Source organism: Motacilla alba, chromosome 9 (genome assembly GCF_015832195.1).
Source record: "Motacilla alba alba isolate MOTALB_02 chromosome 9, Motacilla_alba_V1.0_pri, whole genome shotgun sequence".
Classification (NCBI taxonomy): Eukaryota; Metazoa; Chordata; class Aves; order Passeriformes; family Motacillidae; genus Motacilla; species Motacilla alba.
The window spans coordinates 15982396-16009446 of record NC_052024.1 but is presented as its reverse complement, the minus strand read 5'-3'; the positions used below and the strand labels follow the sequence as shown (position 1 = coordinate 16009446).

The following is a 27051-nucleotide window of genomic DNA, read 5'->3' as shown; positions in this document are numbered from 1 at the left end:
AGATGTGAGAGAGGCTTTGCAGCTACCAGGATTTAGTGTCTCTGTGCCCTCAACTCTGATACACTACTGAGGAGGAGGTCTCCCAAAATTGGTGGAAGCAATAAAACCAGAAATATGCAAAAGTTAAACAGATTCTCCATTTTATTTTGAATAAAAATTTAGATCCTAGATGGATACAGCATCTGTAAAACACAAAATCAGACAGAATCACGTTAGAAAGCTTGTATTCAAACAAGTTTTGCAGTTACAATCTAGACCATGAATCTCTTCAACTGCTATTAAAGCAATCCCCAGTTTATACAGAAGAGTGTGAGAATGACTTGCAGGAGCACTTGGCTGGTGGCACAGACTCTGTGGCAGCCAGCCCTCCTGTGCACCAACAAGAGTTCCCGTGGCTCTGGGTTTCAGGAATTATCTGTGCTGCTCCTACTGTTTTTTCTAAGGCACAGGAGAAAGACAGAAAGAAAGGACCGCACCCCTCTTGTACTCCTTTTGACAACATCACTATGAAAATATTACATCACAGCTCTGGGTGAGAGACCTAAAAGGACAGTCCCACTGAAGCCCTGTGGCTAAAACATCAACAGCGGGCACAGGTGGGAGAGGCCACGACAGGACAGCACTGCCTGCAGTGAAAACATTTGGGAGCTAAGAGAAAAATCAAAAGGTGGAGAAGTAGAAGGGTGCAAAAATGTACAGAACAGACTGGTGGAAAAGAAATCAAGGCAGCTTTAGAAAGGAGCTGAGTCCTGGAACTTGAAGAGCCTTTCCAGACAACCTGAGCAAGCACACAAACCCCTGACAAAGAGACAAATGCCCTCAGCACAGGAAGCCAGGGAAAATCCTCTCTAGGCTCCAAAACAGTCACTGAGCCATGCTGAACACCCAACAGCAACAGAACAAAACCAGAATTCAAATGTTCCCTCGTACTCTGTGGAATTAAAACGCACCCCAAGAACTGCCAATAAATATCTTGCTGCTAAAGCACATCCACTTACCACCCGGATTCTGTGTCCAATGGCCTTGGCAGGAAGGTTGGAGCGGAACTTGGCACGCACCATGCCGCTGTTCCCATGGGCGCGTGTCACCTTCCCCCAGATCACGCGTGTCCTGTTGGGTTTGCCTCCGGGGGTTACCGTGTTGCTGGGCAAAAGGAGGCAAAGAACAGCTCAGCAGGGCAGTCACAGCTCTGCTGTCACCAGCAGTGACAATGTGCTTTCTCTAAGGTGCCTCAATAATTTAGCTCCGCACCCATCTTTAACTAGAGCAACATCCACTTTTATTTACTTGTGAAATTTTCCTGGGATTTTCACTGTACCTTTCAAATGTGTAATTACAGCTTGTAATTTATCAGAAGTTCCACCAGACAACCATTAACAGCTTACAAAGCTCAAAAATTTGGAAAACACTTTTGCTAATATGATGAAACTGAAAAATCAATAATATGAAATTGCCAACACCTTATTTCTCCAGACACACTGAAGGCAGGAGAAGAACAGGCCATTGGGATTGATGGCAGAAATTGCCTTAAATGAAGAGCCATGGGCCATGCTGGAAATGATGGTGGCCAAGTTACCAGTGTGATCAATTTTATTCAAGGTAATTTTGACAGCACTCAAGAAAAAAAAAAGAAGTGGAAGTAATAAGCAGCTGTTCCCAAGGTGTCTACATTGCTCACACATGGGCACACCAAAGTCTGAATACAAATTCATCCAGGCCTCACAAAATCACTTTACTGTTTAAGTAACTCAACAGTTCAAAGTATTTAACACAAATTCACCCACTTCAATTTACTCCATCAACCCACCTTCAGTTTTTGTCAAGCTTAGGCAAAACCTGTTTCTCATCCCTCTTGCTCTCTAATGTATCATGTAATATCATTATCTCCTAGCATTTACAAAGCCAATACAGGAATTGGCTAATTCAGCACAAGAATAAAACATTACTTACTTTTTAGCTTTGTACACATAGGCACACCTCTTGCCCAGGTAGAAGTCTGTCTCCTGACGGGCATAAACACCTTCAATTTTCAGAAGGGCCGTGTGCTCCCGCTGGTTTCGGAGGCCACGTTTGTAGCCAGCAAAAATGGCCTTGCACCACAGCCTAAAGACATGGAAAACACCTGCAAATTATAACTCACTCCAATGTAACAAAAATAAAAACAAATCACAGGCCGCTTCAGCAGAAACATTCCACACCAGTAGAAATCAGCAGAGGAAACAGCTGACTTTTACAAATCACTGCAAATACTTACATTCAACGAACAGAGGAAAGCTGAGTATGTGGAACATGAAGTATTTATGAGAACATTGCATTTTCTGCTTGTCATAAACTCCTGGCACTACAATATTGGCTTCCTACTAAGTTTCAAATGCTTATATTAGCAGATACTGTTTCCAAAAGTCTACTAACACTGATGAGTAAACATTGCTTCTTTTCTACACACCACAGGAAGTCTCCTGCGTTGCAGTAACTGCTATAGAAGGCATCAGCTGCCCCTGATTTGCAGCCTCAAAGGAGTTAACAGCCAGAGCAACAGCCTGACACATCCACTGGACACAGACACTGCAGGAACTTCTCAGCAATCCTTCAGTGAAGTCATTATAAGGCTTGTCCCACACACTGAGCAGACAGCACATCTGGTGCAAGAGCATCCAGCAAGATCCAGATGAGATACTCAGTTCTATCTGCCACACGTGCAACAGGACATGAGCCCCACAGATAGTAAAGCTGTGATCCACAGAACCATCGAATTGTTTGGGACGGAAGGGACATCTAAGACCACCCAGTTCTGCCTCCCCTGCCATGGGCTGGGACACCTCACACTAGATCAGGCCGCTCAGAGCCCCATCCACTCGGCCCTGAACACTTCCAGGGATGGGGCAGCCACAGCTTCCCCTGGAACTCCAGAATATTCACATTTAACCCCTTCACTTACAAACTCACTCCCTACATCCTTTAAGAAAATTCGGTGGCACAACAGATGATTTACCCATGGGAAAAACACGTTGCTCTCTTTACTCAAGGAAACAGTCTATGCCAAAGCTCCACTGTGCACTGGAGATTAACAAACCCATACATTTCACACGGATATTTACCGACAGGCCAGGGCCTGTCTGCGGCACACCGCAACAGCAACTACAACCAGCGCAAGAGACTTCAGAATAGGGACACACAACTGTGGCCGTTCAACAGGGCCCAGCGGGACACTGGGCAGAGGAACACCGCTCACTGCCCACTGCTTCAACAAACGCTCTCAGGAACGATTTAACAGCGTGACAGCACCGAGCCGAGAGCCACCTCGGGCACTCACTCACCTCCCGGTCATGGTGTCCTCCCGCAGACCCGGTCCCGGCAGGCCTGGAAACGACACACAGCCATGAGCCTCGGGCCGGCATCTCCACCTGGCCCGGCGAGCGGGACCCCGAACACCCGGGGGCTTCCCAGGATCAACCCAGAGCTCCGGGAGCCTCCGCTCCTCCCCAGAGCAGCCGCCTCAGCCCCGCTCCAGCCGAGGGCCCCAATCCGCGACTGGGACCATCCGCCGCGCATCGGCGCCATCTCGCCTTGTACCCGCCCCGGATCGCGCCATCCGCCGCGCCCCGGGAGCCCCGCGCCTGCCGGCGGCCCCACAGCGGGGGCAGCACCCCCCGGCCCCGCTCCCGGCCCGCGGCCCCGCTCCGCCTCACCCGCAGCGCCCCAAGATGGCGGCGAAAGAGACCCGCACCGCGCTGCCTGCTGGGAAATGCCCGCCAGGACCCGAGCGGGCGCCCGAGCGCTGCCGGAGTGAGCGGCGCCGAGTTGAGGAAGGTACCGCCCGTTCCGTGTCCCGTGTCCCGTGTCCCGTGTCCCGTGTCCTGTGTCCGCGTGCCCCGGGGGCGATCCCTGCAAGAGGGATCCCGGGAGGGGCGGCCCCAGCCCCGCTGCGCAGGCTCCCGCCGGGCAGCCCCGCGAGGCCCCTGAGCGTGGTGGTTGCCATGGAGACGGGCGGCGCATCCCGGTGAGGGCGGGACGGGACAGGGACCGGGATCGGGAGTGGGAGCGGGGGAAATGAGGGCAGATCCCGGTGAGAGGTTGAGGGGAGCGCGAGCCGGTCTGGGCAGGGCGAATGAGAACGGGCCGCGGCGTGGAACGAGTCGAGGAGCCCGAAGAGAGGCAGCGCGGGGGGAGAGAGCAGCCCTTGGTGTTCGGGGTGGGCTCCGGGCCCTGCCCGTCGTTCGATGTTCTCACCCTGAGTCAGTGAATCATCTCGACATTTATTTCACTTCGCCTTGGAGGCAGAAAACAGATTTCGACACTGAAATCCCTGTAACCAAGTCTCATATTCCCTTATGTTACTAAATACGATCTCGAAGCAATGTATGTACTCATTTGCTCATGTCAGGGTTATTCACTCCCGATTTTTATCACTTCCCTCACACTGCCAGAAATTCAGGTGGATTTTCAGAGCACTTGAAGTGATTTACGGGAAGGAAGGTGAAAGGAAGGGAAACCTTGAGGAGCCTTGATGGTCCCTTTCCCTTTCCTTCTCTTCCCATCCCTTTCTTTCCCTTCCCCTTCCTTTCCCAATTCCTCCCCTTTCCTCCCCTTTCCTTGCCCCTTCTCCCTCCCCTCTTATTTTTTTAAAATGAGCACCTTGCTGTCCTAATATTTCTAGCAGGAGGCAGAGCTGTGTAAGGTAAGGCCACACCTATTTTGCTTTTCAAGAAACCTTTCTTTGGTAAAAATGAAGTTACTTGTGATTTCTGGCTCAGCTGCTGCTCTTGTGGATATTCAGAACCTCTCTTTGCCAATCATTTGCCAAACAGATCTAAAGGAGGTGTGACATTCTCAGCTATGCATTTTATCACTGGAATTCACTGGAGTCTCTTCTCTTGACTACAAGGAATGCTGCACAAAATGCTGCTCTTGAATCCATTTTCCTTTATCGGCAGGCTGGGAGAAATGCACATCCAGGACTCTCACACAGCAGAGGGAGTTGCAATCCCCAAAGGAGCAGGAGGCCAGACCTTTTATACAGTTGCTTTAAAAATTATTACTTGCTATGTTTTTCTTTCCCTTTATATCAGCAGGGAAAGAATGTCATCCAAAACTCATGGGGAATCCTTTTTAAAAAATTATTATTAATAAAGTTGAATGAGGGAGTTCAGCAAACACAGCGGTGCAGGGTGATGCCAGTGGATGGTTTGAGAGGCACTGTGCTGGCACTAAGATCCAGAGCAAGCAGCTCATATCTGTAGCGTTTGCTAATGCTCCAGACAGTGGTTTCCTTCTCAAGTCCAACTTAACATAAGCCCAGACCCTGCTGGCTTGGCACATGGATCTGCTGAGCAAGGATATGGATGTAAGAGAAGATACACAGGAGGAGCAAAGCAGCAAAGGGGCTTTAGGGAAACATTCCAGCTGCCAGCTGTCTTGAAACATATTAATATCCTGAATTAATTCTCTCCTGGTCAGAAGCTGCTGATGGAAAAGAGGAAAACCTGTTGCATCCTCTTTGTTTCTAAATAAGTCCCTTTTTCCTATGAGAGCTGCATGTGTTATGTTTTCTTTCAAAAATGCTGCTGTGGTCATCTGTCACAGCTATCTCCCAACACATCTTTTTCACCATATTTTTAGCATTATGACTTCGTATGTAATAGATTATTCTTAGGTTGTTTAGACTCAAAATATGGACCTTGGATTTCTAAAAAAGATAAAAATGAGTAAAACATTGAAAAATATTTTATTAGTGCCTGTTGACTGAAGACACTGCCTCACTTTCTTGATGTAAAAATACTGCATCCCCACTTCTATAATTGATTCCAAGGCTGACAAGAAAAGTGATGGGTTTAGTGTATTACACAGATCACTTGCTTTTTTTTTAATGCTTTTATCAAGTTGTTACTTTTTTTTATAATTAAGATAAAAGAGAGAAAAAAATCTCAGAAGCAAAGGGATGAAATCACTTCCTTCTTTGTCCTAGGTGACCATCAAAAGCCCTGCTCAGAGGAATTAGATGTAAGTGGTTACAAACAAAGTGTAGTGAACATATTGATAATATTCAGAATCGTTACTTTGCTGTTTTCTTTTCCTGCCATGATTTAAACAAGCTTCTTGAAGTATATCAGGATGCCTCTGCCATTACCTTGGCTGAAAGGCTGTTCTGTATCTTCATCCATTCAGGAGTCAGAAACATTATCACAATTGCCTGGCTTAGGGGAATTCACTCTCCTTTTACCCAGAGCAGTACTATCCTTTAATTTAAATACCTCTGTCTGTCCCTGGAATTGCCCTTCCTATGAATTTACTGAGAGCAATCCCAGTCACTGCCCTGGGCACATTTTCTAATCTCATCCCCAGGGAGAGCCGTGTCCTCTTCCAGCACATTTCAACACGTCTTGCATTAAACAACTTCCTGCAATAGACAGGGACATCAGGAAATAAATGTGTGAAATCTGAGTATGTTTTGAATTTGAATCTTTTGTTTGTTTTACCTATTCTGTATCAACAGACTTCAAATAAACCTGCACTGAAAAGTGGCTCTTCTTTTCTGCCAAGTGAAATTAACTTCATGGTCCACCTACAAATTACATATTGTCTTCAAAAAAACAACAAAAAAGGAGGACAAATGATAACTGCTGCAGAGATTCATAGCGAGTATGAATCTTTTTAAACACTTGCTTATTAAATATCACTGATTTCCAGTGATGCAGAGCAAAGCTGCATCCAAACCTCTTTAATTTTCATAGAATATGGCCGTGTCCTATGCTACAGAGACTGCCTGATGTGTTTCCTTGGCATGCTTACAGGTTGGGCTGTAATATTTTGCAGGCTTAGGATATGTTTATGCAAGGGTTTTACACATGGCACAAATCCAGTTGTAGGTAGAGCAGCCAAATTAAGATTTTGTTAGTGATTGTTGATACTTCTATTGCAATGATACTCAGGATCTCAGCCATCTCAGACTGCAGCTGGGCTACATGTTGTACAAGAAATACCTGGTTTGTATGTACAGGCTTTGGAGGGATTGTCCAATGGCATATCAAAACATTACAATTCTCAGAGAATTTCCCCATTGTTGTGCAGGTGCTTTCTTAGGTGTTTTTGGATTAATAGTGAATTTTCACTTTTCCTTAGATATGCTTTCACAATATTCCATCTGTAGGCAAGGCAAAGGGGTGCTTAAGTGTATGTCAGAGCTGTTTCCCGTTTGAATTGCAAGTTAAAATAAAATAATACAGAAAGTTAAAGATTGGTCTCAGTCCAGATATTGGTTCTTGTTTAACTTTCAGCATCTTAAGATGGTAACAGTTCCTGCTGAGAGGGAACTGGGATCATAAAAGTGTGAAGGCTACATGGTAATATTGAGGAATGATTCGAGCTTGAAGGTTCACCCTCTGAGACTTTATAGGACGTAGATTTATTTCTTTCTTTTGAAAAGGCACCTACATTCTGTCGTTTCCCAAAGTGCACTATGAACCACTGCTCCCCCCTGAACCGAATCATGAGGCACCTCACCCAGTTTGTGCCCTCCATACCCATTCCCTTCTCAGTCTGTCTGCCCAGATCTGCTGTAGGAGGGACCAGGACCTCTTTGTTTTGTGAAAGCTAAACATTCCCACTGTCCCTGAATGCAGCCATTAGCAGAGCACGGCTCCTCTTATAAACAGTGTATGGAAGGTTATAAACAAAGCCAGGGAAGTATATGCAAGGCTGCAAATAAGGCTATTTCGGGTCTACCTTTAGTTTAAACTACTGTTACTGACATCACTAACACCACAGCATTTTTCTGATTGGTATCTTTTGTCTTTGTTCCTCCTAGCAAGAACACAGAGACTAAACAAATGGAAAAAATCACTCATCTGGAAGCTCTGATGTTTAGTGCTGTGCTGGAGAACTGTGTGGATCAACTTGCAATTCTTGGATACATCATGCCAGTTCCACATAAGGACAAGACAGACATCAACCATGTATGTGCCACTCCTTAAAAAGATGTATATCATATCTTTTTTCTCATTGTCTTGGTTTAATATCTTTACCAGCATTTAAAAAAAATAACTCAAATATATTTCCTGTGATTCTGTGACTCTTAGGTGAAGAAACACAATAAAAGTGACCTAATTTAGATGTTTATATTGCAGCATCACTGAGAAGCCTTGGTCAAGAATTTGTGCAAAGGACTCTACTGATCCAAGATGAGGTTCCTAAGATTATGATTTTAAAATCTCAGTGGTTAGACAATAAGCAAAGAACTGGGGAAAAGGAAGCAAAACATATGTAGGTTCTTCTGTAGATACAGAGCTATTTTAAAAGTAGAAATGTATAGGTTATTTCAAAGCACTCAAAACCAGGTTAATTCTGTTCCTCTCCAGGTCCATGCCAAAAAACCTTTTGTTCCCACAATGTATTAAGAAAGATGCACTTCAAAATATATTAGTAACTACCCTTTCTCAGTGATCATTAATTATTAGTTGATTCCTAATAGGCATCACAGCCAAGATGGTTGGGCAGAGATATGGAGAACAGAGAATTCCTAATGCTCAGGCAGGGGTTTGTTGCTGCGGAGGAAGGGGTTGTGACATTTCTGGTAGCTGTTAGACATAGGAATCAGAGCGGGACTGTCCTGAGGGGTAAATGGCTCTAAGTAGTGTGGTCTATAAGTGACACAGGAGGCTCTTTCCAGTTCTAGCAGGTTTGAAACCTTTTTAAGGTGAAGTCAAGAAAAAAGTTCACAACCAGGATGGAAATAAAAACCGGGATCTGAGTTTTGACATCTAATGATGTTCACTCTGTCTAATGTACCACTTAAGAATGCCAGAGGAAGTTAAATCAAATTTTTCTATGTGCTTCCTTTCCATATTACCTTTTCAAAAAACCCATGACAAAGGTGCAGCAGCAGCTGCAGTTACAGTGAATGTCAGGGCAGGAACGATGCGGAGACTGTGCCATAGAGGGCACTGCTCCCCTGAAAGACTCCTGGGAGCCGGCCTCAACTGCTCCCAGAGGATGCTTCTCCCTCTCTTATGTGGCAGCAGCAAAACACAGAGAAAGAGCGTATCTCTGGGACAGCAGGAGTTGTCCTCTTCAGACACACAGACTCAGGCTGATAGATCTACTGAAGGCACACGTAAATTACAGGGAAAACACCTTCGCTTTTCTCTTCAATCACAGATGCTCATTTTCACCAAGTCACTTCTTAGAACACCCTTTCTCACAGGTTAGAAACCCTACTCGTGTTCTTAAAGATTTCAAAACAATTTGAGGAGGAAACAATTTAGAAACAAGAAAATAGCTTAGGGAAGCTACTTGCTAACTTTGGTGCTCTGTAATTTGCTACTCCTCCCTGTTTCTCAGTTTACATTTGGCTGTTTTCATTGTATTTGTATAAGATCTGTATTTGCAAAGTACCCTGGAGTTCTATCAGGCAGACAAATCAATGGCATCTTCAAAGACTGACATCTGAATTTCAGATGGTGACATTTTTGAGAGGATGAATTGCAGTGTTGGCCAGCACCTCACTGATTTTCTGGATTGGATGCTCTTGCACATTGCTTCACTCAGTGCATGCCCCAGAGAGAGGCAGCCTTTCTATTTGCTGAATTTTGGGCAAAAGACAAGCACTTAGGAGACTACACAGATGGTAACATATGCATTTACAAACTTCTTGCTTTTACATAGTTATTTGTTGGTTATTAGTGTGTAAGTACCTACTGTTTACAGACAACCCAGTTATTGCCTGTGTTGAACTTTCCCAGACATTAGAAAACATCTATCAGAACATTCATAAAATCTACATGATATTAAAGCAGTTTGTTTGCCAAAATTAGTTCTTTCTGAAGTACAGTTGTCACCAACCAGCTATTTAAGCCCTTTTTTTACTAATTAACAATGCAATTTTCATTGGACAGTGTATGGTTTTGTATGTGATTCGTTTAATGTAAATTTAACAGTAAAAACATTAAACACATAGTCATTTAGCCTCCTTCTCTAGTCACTGATGAGTCAGGCACTGCCAGAGGCTGATCCATCCCAACCCAGAGCTGTCCAAAACACTCAGCATGAAGCAGTCCCTTGCAGTGCCCTCACAGACTGCAGCAGCACCCCCGACCTCTGACAGAGCCTTGCTTGACTTGCCTGACAAGTAACTTTTTGGAAGTACTCCTGGCATCCACAGCTGCTGCCCTGACCACTTGTTTTCTCTGCTCTGCTGGCACAAATGTGTGTGTGGTTGTGGAAGGATCTGGACTGAGAACTAGTTCTGCTAAAAATAACTTTTTTTTTTCCTTTTTGCTGGAAAATGTTTCATCACAGTGAGTTCTCTGTCTGCTTCCCCAAGCAGCCGGGGTGGGGAGCAGGCAGCTGCAGACAGGGATGGGGCTGGCAGACACTGTGTTAGCTGCAGTCAGCAGTGCTGTTATGAAGTGTTCAGCCACAGAAATGCTGGTAGGCAAGCAAGAAAATGTTCTCTTTTAATGTCCCAGTTGTATACACCTGCATTTTATCCATAACACATAAAGCAGAGACTTTCCTAGAAGCAAAAGCTTAGCTGATTTTTATAGTGTGCTTTTGCATTTTTGGATTTCCTTTTTTAAGGAAATTGCATTCCTTAAATTGCATTTAAGGAATGCATTTTGCATTTCCTTTTTTAAGGAAATTGTACTCCATCACAAGATACCTTTCCATGAAGGAGAGAGATGCCAATATTTTGAATTTATCCTTTGAATTCTTTCTGCTGTTACTCTCAAAAAACCTGCTAAGCTGATAGCAGACAGAAAGTCTATTGCAATTATTTCCACACAGCTCTAGTTATAACAATAATATTGTAGGGAAAGGTTGTGGTGACAGGCAGTGAGAAATGTCTAAGATGGAGAGAAGGAGGAGGAGAAACAGGCTAGCAGTCTTCCAGTTTGTAAAAACTGCTGCAAAAAAGGGGGGAATGACTTTTTTCTCAGTGCCAAGAGACCAGGACAACAAGCCAGGAGTTCAAATACTGTTGAGGAGAAAAAACTTTCTTATAGTAAAGAAAATTGTGAGGTGCTGGCATTGACGGGAGGGGGTGTAGTCTCCACTGCTGGAGGCCATTAAGAACACATCAGAATAAGAACAATCTGAACCATCATCTCTTGGAGTGGATGAATTCACCTTTTTAGGCCTTTTCTAGTCCTGTCATTTTAGGACTTCTGAGCCCATAAATGTCAATGAGCTACACCGTGTGCTCAAAACTAACCAACGTAAATGTTTCTGATCTTCCACTCATTGCAAAATGTAACATGCGCTATCAGCTATTCTCAGTATAGCTTCATTCTAGTTAATTACTTATTTTCCTTCCTATCACATAATGTTGTAGAGGGTTTAGTTCTGCTGTGCAATGTGCAAGCAGGTCTCTCTTATTCCCTTTTCCCTCTTCCCTTATTTTCTTATTTCCCTTATCCCCTTTCATTCCCATCCAGCAAACAAAAGAAATGATCCAGGAGGAGCTGGGTATTAACTTCCCAGAGCTTATGTCAGCAAAGCAGGAGAGTGGGGAAACAGTTACCTCCACAGCCCTGAAAAACACTGAACACGAGCAGCAGCAGGGGAAGACTGAAGATCAAAAAAGCACGCAGCATTCTTCCAAAACTCCCAAGAAACCCATCACTCGGGCTCTAGAGAAGCTCAAAAAAATTTATGCTGACAGGTGAGTGAAGCACCTGTGAGGGATGCTCCGAGCTGTAAAGTTCTCAGTCTATCTCTTGAAAGCAAAAATACAAATTCCTTGCTCTCCCACTGCCAGAGTACATCAGTCTCTGTCTGAAAGGAGTTCCTCCAGGGATAGGAGTCCTTCATAGACCATTTAGTTCCAGCCTTTGCTTGCTTCTGGATGCTACCTAATGACCAGCAGTTTATTTTGAATGGAGCTGTAAAACATCACCCCATTGATAATGGTTGCCTGGATAGAAATTATGCCAAGCACTGAGTTCTCCAGATGTACAATAAACAGATACCGTGCGAGAAGCACTCCTGGGTTTGATAGGACATAAGACCAGAAAAGGGATCTTTTATTTCCCTACATTTTACTGTGAACAGTAATGGATAAAATTGCCAAACACTGTACTACCAGCACCTGTAAACTATTGTTGTGTTCCTTTTCTTCCTGGCAGGCAGTATGCAAGTGATGTAATCACAGTCACTATTAAAAAGATGGAAGAATTGGGAACATTTAGTAGCCTAACAGATGCTAATGAGAGAGAGAGGGAAAAAAAGGGCAAGTTTTATGACATCCTCCTCAGGTCAGTGTTGTGTCCATTTCTTCCCTGTTTAAATGCTGAAAGCCATTCCCCCTCAGAACATGCTGAAAAGGAAATAAAAAGCAATAAAACTAAAATACAGAAGGGATACCTTTTAGAACTTGAATTATTCTGTTTGCTTTGCAAAGTGCAAGTTTTCCCCTTTGGAAAGAAACAGTGGATGGGCCTGATACTGATCTGAGCTAGGAATTGCCTGAGCTTTGACCACGGTGGACACCAGTGGCTGAATTAGTGCAAATGCCTCATTTCAATTAAAACATAATGTGATGTAGGAGCTCCTTGATCTTTAACTTCTGTCCCCAGTGAAAGCCAGAGCAGCAGAGAATCTGTTCAAATCAGGGCCAGCGACATATGGCCTTTAGGTTGTCTGATGCCCAGGAGAATCTGCTCTGACCCATATGCTAATAGCTCCCTTTTCCCAGCAGCAGTGAGGGCTTAGCACAGATGGTGACAGAGGTGTCTTATTAAAGGCTAATCCACCAGCCACTGTGCTGTGATTCTCTTCTGTCCCAAATCTTCCAGGGTAAACATTTGTTATATCTCAGCTCAATCTGGTGATTTCTCAGCTCAAACTTTTGAGCTCTAGAGGTTTGGGGTTTTTTTTTAGCATGCAAACCTCTGATTCAATCCCAAAACTGTCAGAGAGAATTGCAGTCATCAGACAAATATTTCAGTGCTTTAAAGCTCCCTCAGTGTAGCAGCTCGGGCCCATCATTGAGGGTGCACAGCAAAGCTGCTCTCAGTCATGAATTGTCAGGAGTCCAACCTACTGGAACTGCTCTTGTGGTGACTCAGGGATCTGCCTCCAGGGCAAATCCCCAGCTTCAGTGCAATGTGTGACTTCAAACATGAAACCAAACTCTTCCTCTTCCACTGCCTAAAACCAAGGGATTTATTGTTTATCCATGGAAGAGACGGAAAGCAAGAGTGAGATTACGAATTGGCTGTGGAGTAACTATCCAATACTGAAAGGTAGAAAAGACCAGACAAATTATAATCAGAAAGGACATAATCCTTTTATCCCCTTCTGTCAATCATATCTAGCCATGTTGTACTATACATTCTTTTCATGGAATGAACTTGATCTGTCTTTCAAGATAATAAATACTTGCCTCATTTTGTGTAAATACACTGTTCTGAAAGCTATCTGCAGTGAGATGATGGGAGACTCCTTATCAGGAGCTTTTGTTCATCAGTCACCCAGATAAGGACTCTGAAAATGAAATGCATGTGTGATTGTAAGGTTGGAATAGGATACACGGTTTCAGGGACCAACTGTAGTATTTACTGGTTTTAAAACTAATCATAAGCATAAAAATCTAAGAGAGGCACTCTGAGCGAAATAAGATAATAATACCTAGAATATTTACTGCACCTGTTTTGTTTTAGACAGATGAACACTTCTCTAGCTTTTGGTCTTCACCCAGGCCCCTTCATGGATCTCAGAACCTGGGGCAGTGCTCTTTGGAAGATTTTAGGTCTGATATGAAAGAAACAACATTCTCATACACATAATAACACAATTTGGCACTCTCTGCTGCTCAGGCTTGCTTCTGCATAGAATCTCTGGCATTTTTGCCTAAATGTAGAAACTGTGACTCAGTGACAGGCATGTTCCGTCTCCACTATAATAATTGCATCATCCTCAAATCCATTCCAGGCCTTCAATAAGAGCATCCCCTGTTTTTTTGGCTTGTTCTCTCTTTTGTTCCCATCTGCCTTGCTCAGTCTGTGCACCTCTTCTTTCAGGATTTACTGACCAAGTCAATAGTTTTGGTGAGAAGTCTCTGTTTATCTTACCACAATGTATCAGGAGACAGGAAGTTCCCCTTCTAGGTAAACAGCTCTTGTCTTTTTTGATATATTCAAGTGATTGTCTTTTCCCACCTCAGGGAGGAAAAAGGAAAGAAGGACATAAAGGCACTCCAGAAACAGCTGCAAGATGTCAAGAAACAAACTGGTCAAGACCTTCAGGTGAGAGCACTTAGCACTGGGCATCTTGCCAGGGGGAAGCCTGTTAGGAAGCTGCCTCTGCTGCCCAGCACTCAGGGAGGCCATGGCCATACACAGTGAGCCACCACTTAGGAGTACAGAAGCAGAATAATTACAATAAAGATTTGTATTTGGAATAAGCCCACTAATGACTTCAAGAGCAGTGTCTGATGGTTTTCAAATGGGAGCTCAAAATGCTCATAATTATGAGAGACCATGGTCAAATTAGAATATCCCAAAAACTCTGCTGGGAGTGACAAAGCACAGATACCTGCAATCAGTAAGTAGGAGGTTATCTGCAGATAACAGTATCTGAGGTCCTGTCATACTCAGTCACAACAGATCATTTGGCACAGAAGGAAGTGTGCCAAAGGGAGTGAGAAAGACAGACACCTATCATAGGGGCAGGCCATTTTTCTACCTACATTTTCATCTGGGGAAAGTGTCATTCTATTAATCTATTTTTCTAGGCTTCCAGACATCAGAAAATCCCAAACATGCCTACACAAGGGCAGATCAATGTTATTGCACATATGCTGTCAACTTAATCTGTCTGGAAAGCTTCAGCCCTGCTGTCTGCATCATGCAAAGAGTGTGTGCATGCACAGTAAACATGGGGCATTCTGGAAATATAAAACTTGCTACACTAGTGCAGATCAATTGAATGGCTTATCACTGGTCACTTTGATGCTCACCAGACAGCTCAAACTAGATGCTCATTCAACATGGAAATGTAGCCTGGCCCTGCTGAGGCAGGAGATGTGTGATAGCAAACAAGCAGAAGGCAAGCTGGGGCAGAGCTCTACAGGGGCTGAGGGAAGGATCTGACACTTGGTTCAGTAGTGAGCAAGAGGACAGCAAGGGCATCTGAGAAAAGAATTGGTGTCACTGAGTTTTGTCTTTGGACAAAAGTGTGGAGAGTAATCAAGCCAGGATTTAGTTGACTACAGAGAGGAATTTTAAGCTCCAAACATGCTGATGAAGTTTGGTTTGTAGAATGCAAAGGTTTTGTGTTGGCAGCCTGGATGCATACAGAGTGGAAAGTTTAATTATAAATACAGTGGGGACCTATTTGCTTCTCACACTGTCCCTTCTCAGTCAGACTCTGATGGCTCCTGGGAAGTTCCTGCTCTCCCACTCCCCAGGCTGGTCAATGTTATGAGGTAGCTCTCCATCTGTGTAGTGCTCTTCAAACCTCACCCTGTCCATGCACACAATATACGTACCCAGTCCAGGTTCAATGCCTTCCCAGGGGCTGTAATCATCCTGTCTTGTACCAGCAGCAATGTCCAGGCACTCCACAGTCAGGGGCCACTTCTCTGTGTCCTGCCCTGCACCTCTCCTACCTCCTGCAGTCATAAAAATGTGTGTAACTCTTGTGCTGAGAGGGTGGGTCTTCTTTTAGTCCTTTCAATGCTAATTCATTTCTTGGGTTTTGCCTCATCAAGTGGGATTTGCGCTCATCTGGGATTTTTTTAAAAAAAATATTTCAAGCTTAAAAGTCCTTTTCTGAGCTTCCTTACAGTTTCAGCTTTGATAAATCAAAGACAAGACTACTTTAAAGTACTGCTTTCCTCCTGTGCCAAAAATAATGGTGTCTCACTGTGTCTCCCAAGGGAGAATAATTTCTATTTGCTTCATATGGGATTTTCCCATAGGCAGTTTTTCAGACACTTGCATGATTTGTCACCTTGCCAACTAATTAAAAATAAAAATACAGCTTCACTGACTTTGGAGTACTTTGAACAACAATAATAATGCACAGACCTGTAGACAAAAGCCTACATGGCTGAGAAAACAAAAGCGAGCAAATCTAATCCTGGAACCAGAAAAACACGGCCTTTGTCTCACTCATGTTGCTGTGAATTTGTATTTTCAGCCTTTCTACCTCTTAATAAGATGCTAATTAATAGTGTATTAACCTGCTCAGCTCATTTTTCTTTCTAATGGAACACAAATGCTAATTGTTCTTTATTTTGTTTTCTCTTGGAAAGCACTGATGTCTCTAAAGGAGTTGAAATGGTGCATCTGGTTTTGCTCTTACTTCTCTGTGCAGGAGCAGCACTGGTAGCTCAGGTTTGGCTGCAGGGGGGGTCTGTTTGCTGCTGCAGTGTTAATTTCCTAGTTTCTATAAAAATACTCAATATATCTGGTTTTCTGGACAAGTAACAGCAGCCTGTGCAGGTTTTGAAACATATTAATATAGGATTACGCAGTTTAAGATAAAAATGTAGGAATGTAGAATTTAGCATTCCTGCATTGTTTTTCACCCGAAGACTTTTTATGTCCTGTAGGTTTTGTGGTGTACTCATGTCATACATGTGTGCAGGTAGTGGTGTCATTTTATAACAAGCAGTAATGTTACAGCTACCAAACAGACAGAAATGCAAGCCACTGCACCACAGTACCAGTGAAAACAGATCTGTAACTTTAATTCTTTGTCAGTTCTCATAACACACCCAGATCCACTGTATCAGAGCATCACTCAGTCATGCTTTTCGTAGTAAGATTAAAACCCTTCCTCTTCCAGGAGGACAAATGCATCAAGAGAGTGTTCTGTGGAATGTTTTAAACACATGCACACACCCACTGGTGCATGTGTCTACTGGAGATATGCACAGGATGATTACAGCAGAAGGCAGAAGTTTTGTGATGGTCCTGAGCTTCCCTGCTGGCAGAGCCCCAAGGAGCACTGCAGGACCTGGAGCTGGTGCACTAGATCCAAAGCTGGCTCCAGAGGGGCAGAGTTTTCCACAGGAGTGCTGCTGCCAACAGGTCTGCTCCCTCTGCCAGCAAAGTGCCCCTCCTGGGCTCTCCTGCAGCTGCTGGCATTGGTGCTGAGCTGGCCAAGAGCTGCAGAACCGTTCTGTCCATGCCAGGTGACAGCCAGCCCTGCTGTCCCTTGGGCACAGACATTTCCTGAGAGTGTTCTGGAGCTGGGACAGCGATGCAAGCAAAGCCCTGCTGAAGTGCCTGCAGGGCTGCCTGTTGTGGTTTCAGGGGAGCGAGCCCAGGCTGCAGCAGGTGTGTGGATCCAAGCACATCTCCAGGCCCTGCAAGCTGAGAAGCCACAGCTGCCAGAAAGAGCCTTGAGCTCTGAGCACTCGGTGTGGGAGCAAGGCAGAGCAGGGCCTCTGTCAGCACAGAGCACAGCACTCCTTCCCCTGCCAAATGGGCAGCACTGAGCTGCTGGAGAATTCCTCAGACTGTTTACTCCTGTGGGCTATTTTTGTAACCAGCTGTATTTTATGACTGTAAACACTAATTGCTGTGGAAGAGCTGGGAGATCTTGGTGGCACTTACAAGAGAGATAAATCAGAGCAAATGAAAACACAGGAGTGTGGATAAGGTTTCCAGCTAAGTGCAGCTGCTTTTGCAACCAAACAGCATCTCTGGGGATGACTCCAGTGGCACCAGGTGACAGCAGACAGGCCCCTGAGCTGATGTCTGTGAGCTGAGAGATCAGAGAAAATCAGCTTGTTTACCTGCTTGTGAAGCAGACTGGCTCCTGACAATTATTTCCTGGGTTTTGATCTTGGTCTCTGCCAGTTTTCTGATAGTTTTGGACACAAGGGACGATTTGGTTTGGCAGATTCAACACTGAAGTCATCCCAAATAAGCAGTCCAGAGATTTACTGCATCAGCTATGAAAGCATTCCGTGTCCTGGTGTGGACCTTTGCTATGATAAACCAGCATGAATAAATATTAACTCATATTCCCAGTCATTGTCCCTAAAGTTTGGGGAACAGCACATTCTGCAGATGGTACCCACAGCTAGTGGGCATTTACTGCTGCATTTACAACCTTCAGCTAAATCCCAAACATGCCCCAGCTCTGCAGGTCCTGCAGCAGGAGCTGCCCTCACTCCTGCAGCTGGCATTCCTTGGCCAGGCAGATGCTGCTGAAAACCACCCGTGGGTTTTGCATTTCACTTCCTGTCTGCTTTGGATTGTGTAACCAAGCCCCCAGACTCCCCACCTCTAACCAGTATGTTTTACAACACCGCAGACCAAATCCAAACCACAGACATGCCATTCACCAGAGAAAACAACAGAGCAGATGGGCCCCCATCCTGGCTGAGGCCTGGGGCATGAGAATCAGAAGCACTTTTTTCTTTAATAAAATGTGAAATGAAAAAGAAAATAACCTGGTGAGAAGTTGCTCTGCCCCAACTCTCTGAGTACTTTTAACCTAGCCTGAACCCTCCTTTTCTGGCAAACTTGCAGATCTTGAGCAGATAGCAGTAACACACTGACATCAGCAGTGTCTGACTTCCCCTGAGCCTCAGCGCCACTGAAAGTTGTGGGTTTGCTTTTTTAATTAGCATCTCCTCAATCTTTCTGCTGGTTCTTCAGTTTAGACACGATTCCACTATGACCCAGGAAGACAATCTCAAAATAGAGTGGTACACTCACATCCCCTGTCTGCTGACCAGGAATACAACTCCTCCCAATGGCCACCAAAATTCCATGCCAGGGAAAATAAAGGCCATGACCAGAAACCTTAATAAGGCACAAACAGCTCATGTCTGTAGCTGTCTGCAGTCATATGATGATATGGCCATAAAAATAGGATCTGGTGTTTGAAACATTCAAAAACATGTGAACATCTTTGAATCCACAAAACAGCATCAGCCAAGGCCCCAGTTATCCTGAGCCTCATAAATGTACTCTACTCTTCCTATGTAGGACAAGGGATGCAGAAGGAAGGACTTCTCCTTTTAACTGTTCCAAACTCTTCTTACAAGGAGACCTTTTCCAAATGAGTCATGCTGCAAGGGCTTTCAAACACCAGCACTATTGAGCTGGCTTCTTCCTGTGGCATTTTTCCATGTTTACACAGCTAAGGAATGTGAGGTGCTTCAGAGACAAGATATGTGGGCTTCAAAAAATGTCAGCACTTTGGTATTTCATCTTCAGCTATGGAGGTTTGGCTGATGAATATCAAACCCACCACAGCATGGCAGCGAAGCAAAGAGAAAGGCTGTAATGGAGCAGTTGGGTGCATTCACATTGATCTTGCATAGTTACACAGGAAGCTTTGATGACCTTTTTAACTCGATAAAAAAGTCTTCATTTTACAGGCATTTGTCCCAAGTTCCAACCCCAGGGTAATGAACCTTTATCTGCTATTCAAATAAATTCATTAAAAATAAGTAAACAAAACTGCAATCCCAAATCAAGCAAATGCACTTTGCTTCCTGAGCATGCTCCAAAAGCTGCACGAACCACTCGGGATTCTGGCCTATGGGAGAACTCCAGGGAACAGAAAACTGACCTTTCTGCCCCAGGAAAGTTCAGCTCCATTGCAGAGCAAGGCATGGGGAGAGGCTGGGACCTCTTAGCCAGCTTTTCCTTGACACTGCTTCCTTGCCCTGGGTGTATGTTTTCAGAATGAAGTGGGCACCATCTACCTGGTAAGATTTCAAGAAAGAACTGTTTGAAAATACAAGCAAGTCAGCATTAGATTTGCACTTGTTCCTAAGGCTGTGTTTATACAGTTGGTGCATAACTAGAAAAAAAAAATCCAAGTAATAGAATATACTTTTGATAACAAACTTTGGCTTTTGTGGGGCTGAGGCACTATCCTCCTCTTACAGATGCTCACCCACTGAGATAGTCTAATGCAAGGTGTTAGTAAAAGTAAAGCCTAACTTTAAGTGGTTAAAATTCTTTGGCTTTTTTTCATGTTTATCCTAAGCATGACTGAATCCATTTCTTGACCAGAGAGCAGGCCTGCCTTCTTGTCCCACTCTGTTCCTCAGTCCACGCTGTCCAGAGGCAATCACTCCTTGCTGATGGGTTTATTGCTGTCTATTTGGGTTACAGATCAAACTAACCTTTGAAATGCTCCTTGAAATGGAGCAACATTCAAGTGAAAGTGAAGCCTGTAGCTTTGTCTTTTCCGACCTTATCAGGGAGTGGAGAGATTAGAAAGATGAGCTGACCTCAGTCTCCAGGCTTGCTTTTGTGCTGCTTTTGTCTCCACTAGAGCCGAGATAAGGTTATTGATTGCCTCAGAGATAAGCTTCAAGAGACCACGGCCAAAGTGAACACCGAGAGCAACTACATGAAGAAAAACACAGATCTCCAGATCCAACTAACCCAGAAAAAGTGCAGCAGTGCAGAGAATGCCCTGGAGAAGGAAATCCAGGTAAGCCCTTCCCCTTGGCCATACTGAAAGACATCTCCATCTATTAAGGGAAGAGCCCTCCCTGGCTCCCCAGATGCCCTCTCTGTTCTCCATTACAGTCACCAGCACAGCTGCTTGAACCGGATCTGGAAACTCACTGGGGTCAGACACCTTTATCTCTTCTATTGTTTCTCTGTGTGATGCTGCAAACAGCAAGAACAGGGATGGCATGGCTTTAGAAGACATGCTTAAAGCAATGTCATGGCCAGAAAACCAGACCCAGAAGTATATCCAAAGGGGTGGTTACAAAGGTATTAGCAACCTGAACTCTCAGCAGTGCCCCCAGCAAATTATACAGATAGAGCTGCTTCTGTGGCCATAAGGTGATCAGGACTAGAAAACTGTTCTGGTTTTGCAAGCATTTTTTTTTTGACTGATCAAGGTCTGATCTAATTGTCTTTTTTCATGTATGGCCCAGGAGCAAGGACTGCCTTGGCTGATTTTATCACTGGAAAAAAATGTCTGTGGACTACACAGAGCTCCAGCACTTTTACACAGCTTTCAGCATCAGTGTTTGCACACATGCACACCAACATTGTCTCACACGTGTTCTGTCTGCTCTGATCACAGAATTTGAAGAGCAAAATTGATGAGGAGATTCAACTTCACACAGAGACCGAAAATTTTCTCATGCAAGAGTATCAGGTATGTGTGACTGTCAGCTAATGCATAAAATAGCAACCTATAAACACCATATCATTGATTAGTGCCCAAAGGAAAACAGTTACTGCTCCATCAAATGTACCAGGTTCATGACTGCTGCAGTTTGAATGATTACTTGTCCTCAAATCTTAATTAACCCAGCTCTCCAAGGCTTGGGATTTGCTACATACAGATATATTTCCTTAAAATTAGGGTTCATGTAGTGAATTACATTGTTTATTCAGGTGTTATGGATTTTTCCTCTCTCAGATAGTTGCATTTGGCTAATTGGAATTTTATTTGGACCCCACTTGGCAGTTGCTGGGGCTTCCAGCACCCCAGTGAAGAGCCCAAAGAAGGGCTGTGCAAAGGGGAGGGAATGACACAAACTGCCACTCCAGCCTTATCTGAGGAAGAATTGGGGTTGGATCATTGCTAACCCACAACTATGGTACACATTTTCAGCAGCATGAATGTCCTTGTGGTGTTGATTCAGAGGTTCAGAGCATTCCTATCATTAACAGTGAATAACTTGACAGTGAATAATGCTGCAAAGCCTCTCATAAATTATACGATGGGAAGAAAACCTGGACTGCTGCAGGGTACCTGAGGTCACTGCCAGTACAGAATTTAATAGGAGATAATACTTTTTCAAAAATGTCATTTGAGTGCAAACCAGGGCTGTATCTTGTGAGCAGTTGAACAGTGTGCTCTGCACTCCAGAGCTTTGGTCTGATCAATGCTCCCAGCGAGGGGACTGCCCAAGCAAGCACATGCTGAGCCTGGCTGACCTCCAGCAGCAGCCCCTCAGTGCTCAGACAGCAGCTGCTGGCTTTGCAGGGCCCCGCAGACAGGAGGATGACCATGCCCTCCATCCCCCTTGTGTGTCCAGCTGTGATGCTGTAATGAGATTGATGCTTTTCCTCAGATTATTTTTCCATGGAAGCGATCGCGGTGGTTGCTATGGAGAAGTTATTGGTGAATAGGAGGAAGTCATCTGGGTGGCTGTTTCAGAAACACCTGCCCTATTCATGAACACAAAGCCAAGTTCACAACCTGAAATAGTGTGAAGTGCTGTCCCCTGGGACCTTATTCCTGGTGTGCTGAGCTTAATCCAGAAAGTGGGGAGGGAGTCAGGCAGAGGATAAAAGCTCTCCCACTGACAAACTGTGCTTTTTAAGCCCCCTCCTTCTGTATACACACAACAAATGGCTTCTGGCTGTCACTTGCTTCATCAGAACTGACTGCACAAAATTACTGCCCTGCAGTAATTTATGAGTAGTCTTAGGGGTTTGATGCTTTCAAGATTAGAAGGAAACACTGACCATGCACAATTTACAGGACTCTCACCCCCATCCTGAAAGCAGGCCATGTAATAGTAGCAAAGCTCTCACCTGTGCCCTCTTTGCATCACGCTGAGCACCGCTCTCTCCCCATGCAGAAGGTGAAAGAGAAGCTGGAATACTGGATGGAGAAGTATAAAAAAGACACTGCTGCAAAAGATGAAGAACTGGATGATTTAAGAGCATTAAAAGCAGAGAACTTGGAAACAATGCAGAGATTTGCCAAGGAGGTAAGACATCAGCATCTCAATGTTCAGCCATGCAAAACTGCATTGTGCTTTTTCCTATGCTCATTTGGATAAGGAACCAGGACCACAGAAAAAAACCAGTAATTTTGAGGCATAGCCTGTGATTATAGCACTTGTTTTGGGAGGACAGTGGCTGAGATGTCATCTTCTATTTGCCACCTGTGACATCAAGGAGGGATGATGATGTTTCCCCTATAGCTATTTTCAAGTACCAGCAAGTAATGAGAGAGCTACTGACAGCCTTTGTGAGGGGCAGAGATACTGTCCCATCCCATCAGTATGCCTCACCTTACTTTGCTGCCCGAGTCTGAACAAATCTGCTCCTTCTAGGAAGATCGGGATAAGACAGGCAGAGACTGGAAGCTCATCCCTTCCTGCAGACGCACATTCCCAGCTGCACAGAGCTCTGTTATCAGGGAACTGATTCTGGGTAGAACCATTCCTGCCCCACTGGGTTCTTGCTTAACTGCTGAGCTCCAATCACAGCAGAACAGAGAAAAGCATCTGGAAAAATGTGTGCTTTAAAACCAGAAGGAATTTACTTGTAAACATTCCTTACTGTCCGTGGCTTGGAAATGATGGGATGGAGCTGGATGTTTCCCTGCTTGTGGGCTCATTTTTCACTCTGTACACTGTCATCTCAGTGTCCCAAGTGTGTTTGTAGATCATCTGCTGCTTGGCCTGGGGGACCAAGTGTCCTGCCCACCACCAGCTGCTGCCTGGGAAGCCATCAGCCAGCCATTTTACAGCACAGGATCAGGGGTTAATTACATCCAGGCCGTGAGAGGTTTCACTTTGGCAGCAGCTCCAAGTGCCTGAGGACTGACGGTGGTAATGAGCAACATTTGCCATCTGGATTTAGGAAAGATCAAATAATGGAGGTGGGGAGGAAAGCCCCCACTTGCACATTATCCCTGCGCTGCCCTGGAGCTCCCTGGTGCAGAGGGACACCACAGCCCACGGGCCTGAGCAGCCCTGGCAGGGCTGTGGGAAGTGTGTAGCAAGGATGAGACCTGTAGGCAGCAGAGGGAAAGAATCCTTGCACCAGTGTCCAGGTGAGCCCTGCCCTGGCAAACGGCTGGGCACAGTGAGCCCTGAAGGCTGGCCTTGCAGTTTAGGGGACGTGTTTGTCATGGCTGCTGCCATCCCTGTGCTTTCTTGCAGTGTCTGACATTCCAGACAACCATCATCATTGACAGGACAGACAAGGAGGCCAAGAGGAAACAAATAGAGCAGGAAGCCCTGGAGCTGAAGAGTGCCGTGAAGGTAAAGGGGAGCAAAGCTGAGGCAGTGCTGCTCCAGCAGCAGCTGGGAGTTAATAATCTGTGCCCCAGGCTTTGTCCAGGCAGAAAACAGCCCAAGAAAGATGATTGGTGTGTGGTGGCACAAGCAAAGGACAAAGCCTGTTCCTCTTGCTTGGGCACACTCAGAGCCAGCATCTGGCTGCAGGTTTGAGATGGGAAATGGAAGGGGAGCAGCCAGTCTGCTGCAAATATCACTGCACAGGTGATAGAGACAGGGGCATGGGGTGGTGCCCCTGCTTTCCCCTTGCAACCAGCAACAGGTGCCCTCAGCCCAGCTATGGGTGCCTTTGGCACAACCAGCACAGGCCCAAAGGCTGCTGCCTGGGCTGGGGGTTCCCTTCTGTGGCTGGGGAGCACAGGAAAGACTTTCCAGGCATGAGCTGTACCAGGTACCCCAGCAAGTGACTTCCCCTCAGGCCTCTCTCTCTCTCACTTCCAGGTGCAGGCCTGGTGGAAAGGTACAATGGTCCGCAGATTCCTCGGCCCATACCAGGAGCTTGAGAAGTATTTGAAGGGACAGTTAGGAGAGAAGGAAACAGGCAAGGAAAAATCTGGAGCAAAGAAGAAAAGAGCTAAGTAAAGAAAATGGCCACAGATGTGCTCCAGGACTGCTGCTGGGCAGGGCACTGTGGTATGTCTGACAGGACAAAATAAACCATGCAACAGAGCATGGGCAATTCTGGAGAACACAGTTCCTGCAGACACAGTTATGGTGAAGCTGCACTAAAGATCTTAAAGATGCCCTTGTACAGCCTTTTTTTCCCAGTAGAAAGGGGATTTGCATCAAAGCAGTGAGAAACACTATATCCCCTGCAAAGTGCTTTATGGAATCAAGACAGTGGGAGGTAATCCTATCACCAGCCCAGTAACTCACCAGCATGGGATGCTCTGCTTCCAGAACCTCCTCGGCTGCCCCCGGAGCACTGGTTATGGCTCTGGGTCAGGCAGGGAGGCCGAGGCAGCCCCAGCTGGGCTCCCTCTGTGCTCTCCATGCCTCCAGCACTGGCATCAGGTCAGCAGGGGAGAACGTGGGCAAGTCTGCAGTGTAAACGCAAGTGCAGTCAGAGCATGCAGGTTTCCATTCCCGCAGTCCTGCACAGTGTCAGTGCACAGACAGAACAGCTCCATATCCCTTCTGAGCAAGGGGAGGAAGAAAGGGAACAGGCAGCCAGCCACGCTGCCTACAGGAGCTGGTCTGTCACAGCTGTCCCCACTGCCCCGGCCAGCGCCACCGCGCAGTGGGACAGGGCTGAAGGCAGGGAGCAGAGCTGCTTTTTAACCCAAAGGGAATCCCTGCTCCTGACACCACTGTCAGTCCACATGCAGGTCTGTGCACAAAGCCCTGTGGCTGAGCTGCCTGGTTTCTGACTGTCCCATGTGGGAGATGATCTCAAACCTGAGTCTGCTCTGCTCTTTGTCACCAGCCCGTGCTGGCCGCATCCAAACCTTGTGTCCAACTTGAACTGGGCCAAGAGCTCTGAAGTTCATGTGAGATGGCTGAAACCACGAGCAGAGAGCCTGTGGCTCAGAACTCTGAACAGAAGGCGCTGGTGCCTTATCAGGCAGACTTGGTTGTCAGGGGAGTGCTGAAGTTTCAGATGCTCCAGACAAACCGCATCAGAAGTGCCAGTGTTCCTGCTGGAGCACGGACACTTGCTTGAAACCTGAGCAAATTCCCATTCCAGCAGTGGTACTGAACAAATGCCCTCATTTCCCATGCTCCCCATGCAGTGCTAAGAGCAGGAGCAGGGATCACTCCAGTTTGGTGCTGGCAGGAGCACAGCCAGGATTGTGCTTACACCCCACTGGAGGAAGTGCCTCAGTGCAAACCTGGACTGAAGTTCCTAATTGTAACTCTTCCTTTTCGTGTGCTGCTGACTCAGGACATTTCACCACCGACCTGTGTTTTCTCTATGTGATGGGGGTGTTCACAGGTGACCTGCCTGGCTGGAAGGAATGAAGTTGATCTCATAAAACTCTCCAGAGGCTTTGAGCTAAGGAAAAGCAGGATGACATGGAGGGCAGCAGATCTCTGCTGTTGTGGTCAAAACTCCAGCCACACTTTACTAATGCAACCAAACAACTGAAATCTGATGCCGGGCTGCACTTGCTTCTCGGCAGAGAATGAAGTAGCTCTGGAAACAAAAACCAAGAGGCAACAGTGGAACAGGGTTTTCCCATGAAGTTGGGGTGCTGAACCTCAGGTTCCCACATGAGGCATCTGTGGGGTAGTGACAGGGGCTCAGGTGTGTAACCCGACTGAACCCTGTGACCTGCCACACACGCTGGGCTGGGGACTGTGGCCACAGTGCCACCCATGTAGCTCCTCCCGGCCTCCTTGGCTGCACCAGCTCATCTCAGCGTGCTGCTCTCTGCATGAGCCTCCCCTCGCTGCACAGAGACCGCAGCAGAGTTTGTGTCTGGGCTGTGCAGCTGCCAAACAAACAGGCTGGCACATCCAGGGCTGGGAGCAGAGTCCCAAACCCAGAGCTTCTGAGGAACTGCCACAGCTGGTACTGCTCCATTTTTCCAGCTGTGGAGAGATGAGATCAAAATGTGCATCCATGGAATTTTCTGCAGGGAAATCATATGCACTTTGGAGAGAGTTTTCCTGGGAATTAAATGCAGAAGAAAGGCTGGAGGTTGGGAAGCAAGTGGTTAGGAGGAAGCTTTAGACTGAGGTGGAGAAATTACTAAGAAAGCTGGGCAGCCTTGAGGCAGGAATGGAGCTGTCCCCAGTGGCTGACAGAGCAGCCTGGTGAGCAGGGAAGAGCATCACAGGGGTATGCAGGGAAGAGCAGGGGTAACAAAAGCAGGGAGGGTTTGTGGATCTCTGGCAATTTCTAGGCTTTGCATTTTTATATTTAAAAAATAATAAAACTAGTGATGAGGAGAGATGAAAAGAGGACTAAACATTCTGTCTAAGAATAAACCTTTCAAATGCAGCAGGGTCAGGAAGGAGGGGTGAGAGTTTCACACTTCAAACCCAAGACAGGCCAAAAGCAAAGGACGGGAACAAGGAGCAATGGGACTGGCAGCAGGAAACCCCAAACCCATAAT

At 45.8% G+C, this 27051-nt stretch overlaps 2 protein-coding genes across 2 annotated transcripts; one reads left to right on the top strand and one right to left on the bottom strand.

Annotated features, from left to right (window-relative positions):
• Nucleotides 1–123: 123 nt before the first annotated feature.
• Nucleotides 124–3801, bottom strand: RPL35A (ribosomal protein L35a). Its single transcript, XM_038146322.1, has 5 exons — nucleotides 3690–3801; nucleotides 3318–3360; nucleotides 1951–2103; nucleotides 999–1143; nucleotides 124–182 (listed from the first exon to the last, which is right to left on the bottom strand). The coding sequence occupies exons 2-5, from the start codon at nucleotides 3326–3328 to the stop codon at nucleotides 159–161; spliced, it is 333 nt and encodes a 110-aa protein (XP_038002250.1). The 5' UTR covers nucleotides 3329–3360; nucleotides 3690–3801; the 3' UTR covers nucleotides 124–158.
• IQCG (IQ motif containing G) lies at nucleotides 3695–26760 on the top strand. Its single transcript, XM_038146323.1, has 10 exons — nucleotides 3695–4000; nucleotides 7805–7952; nucleotides 11433–11659; nucleotides 12123–12251; nucleotides 14162–14243; nucleotides 20254–20415; nucleotides 21025–21099; nucleotides 22538–22669; nucleotides 23852–23953; nucleotides 24431–26760. The coding sequence occupies exons 1-10, from the start codon at nucleotides 3705–3707 to the stop codon at nucleotides 24569–24571; spliced, it is 1494 nt and encodes a 497-aa protein (XP_038002251.1). The 5' UTR covers nucleotides 3695–3704; the 3' UTR covers nucleotides 24572–26760.
• The last annotated feature ends 291 nt before the right edge of the window (nucleotides 26761–27051 follow it).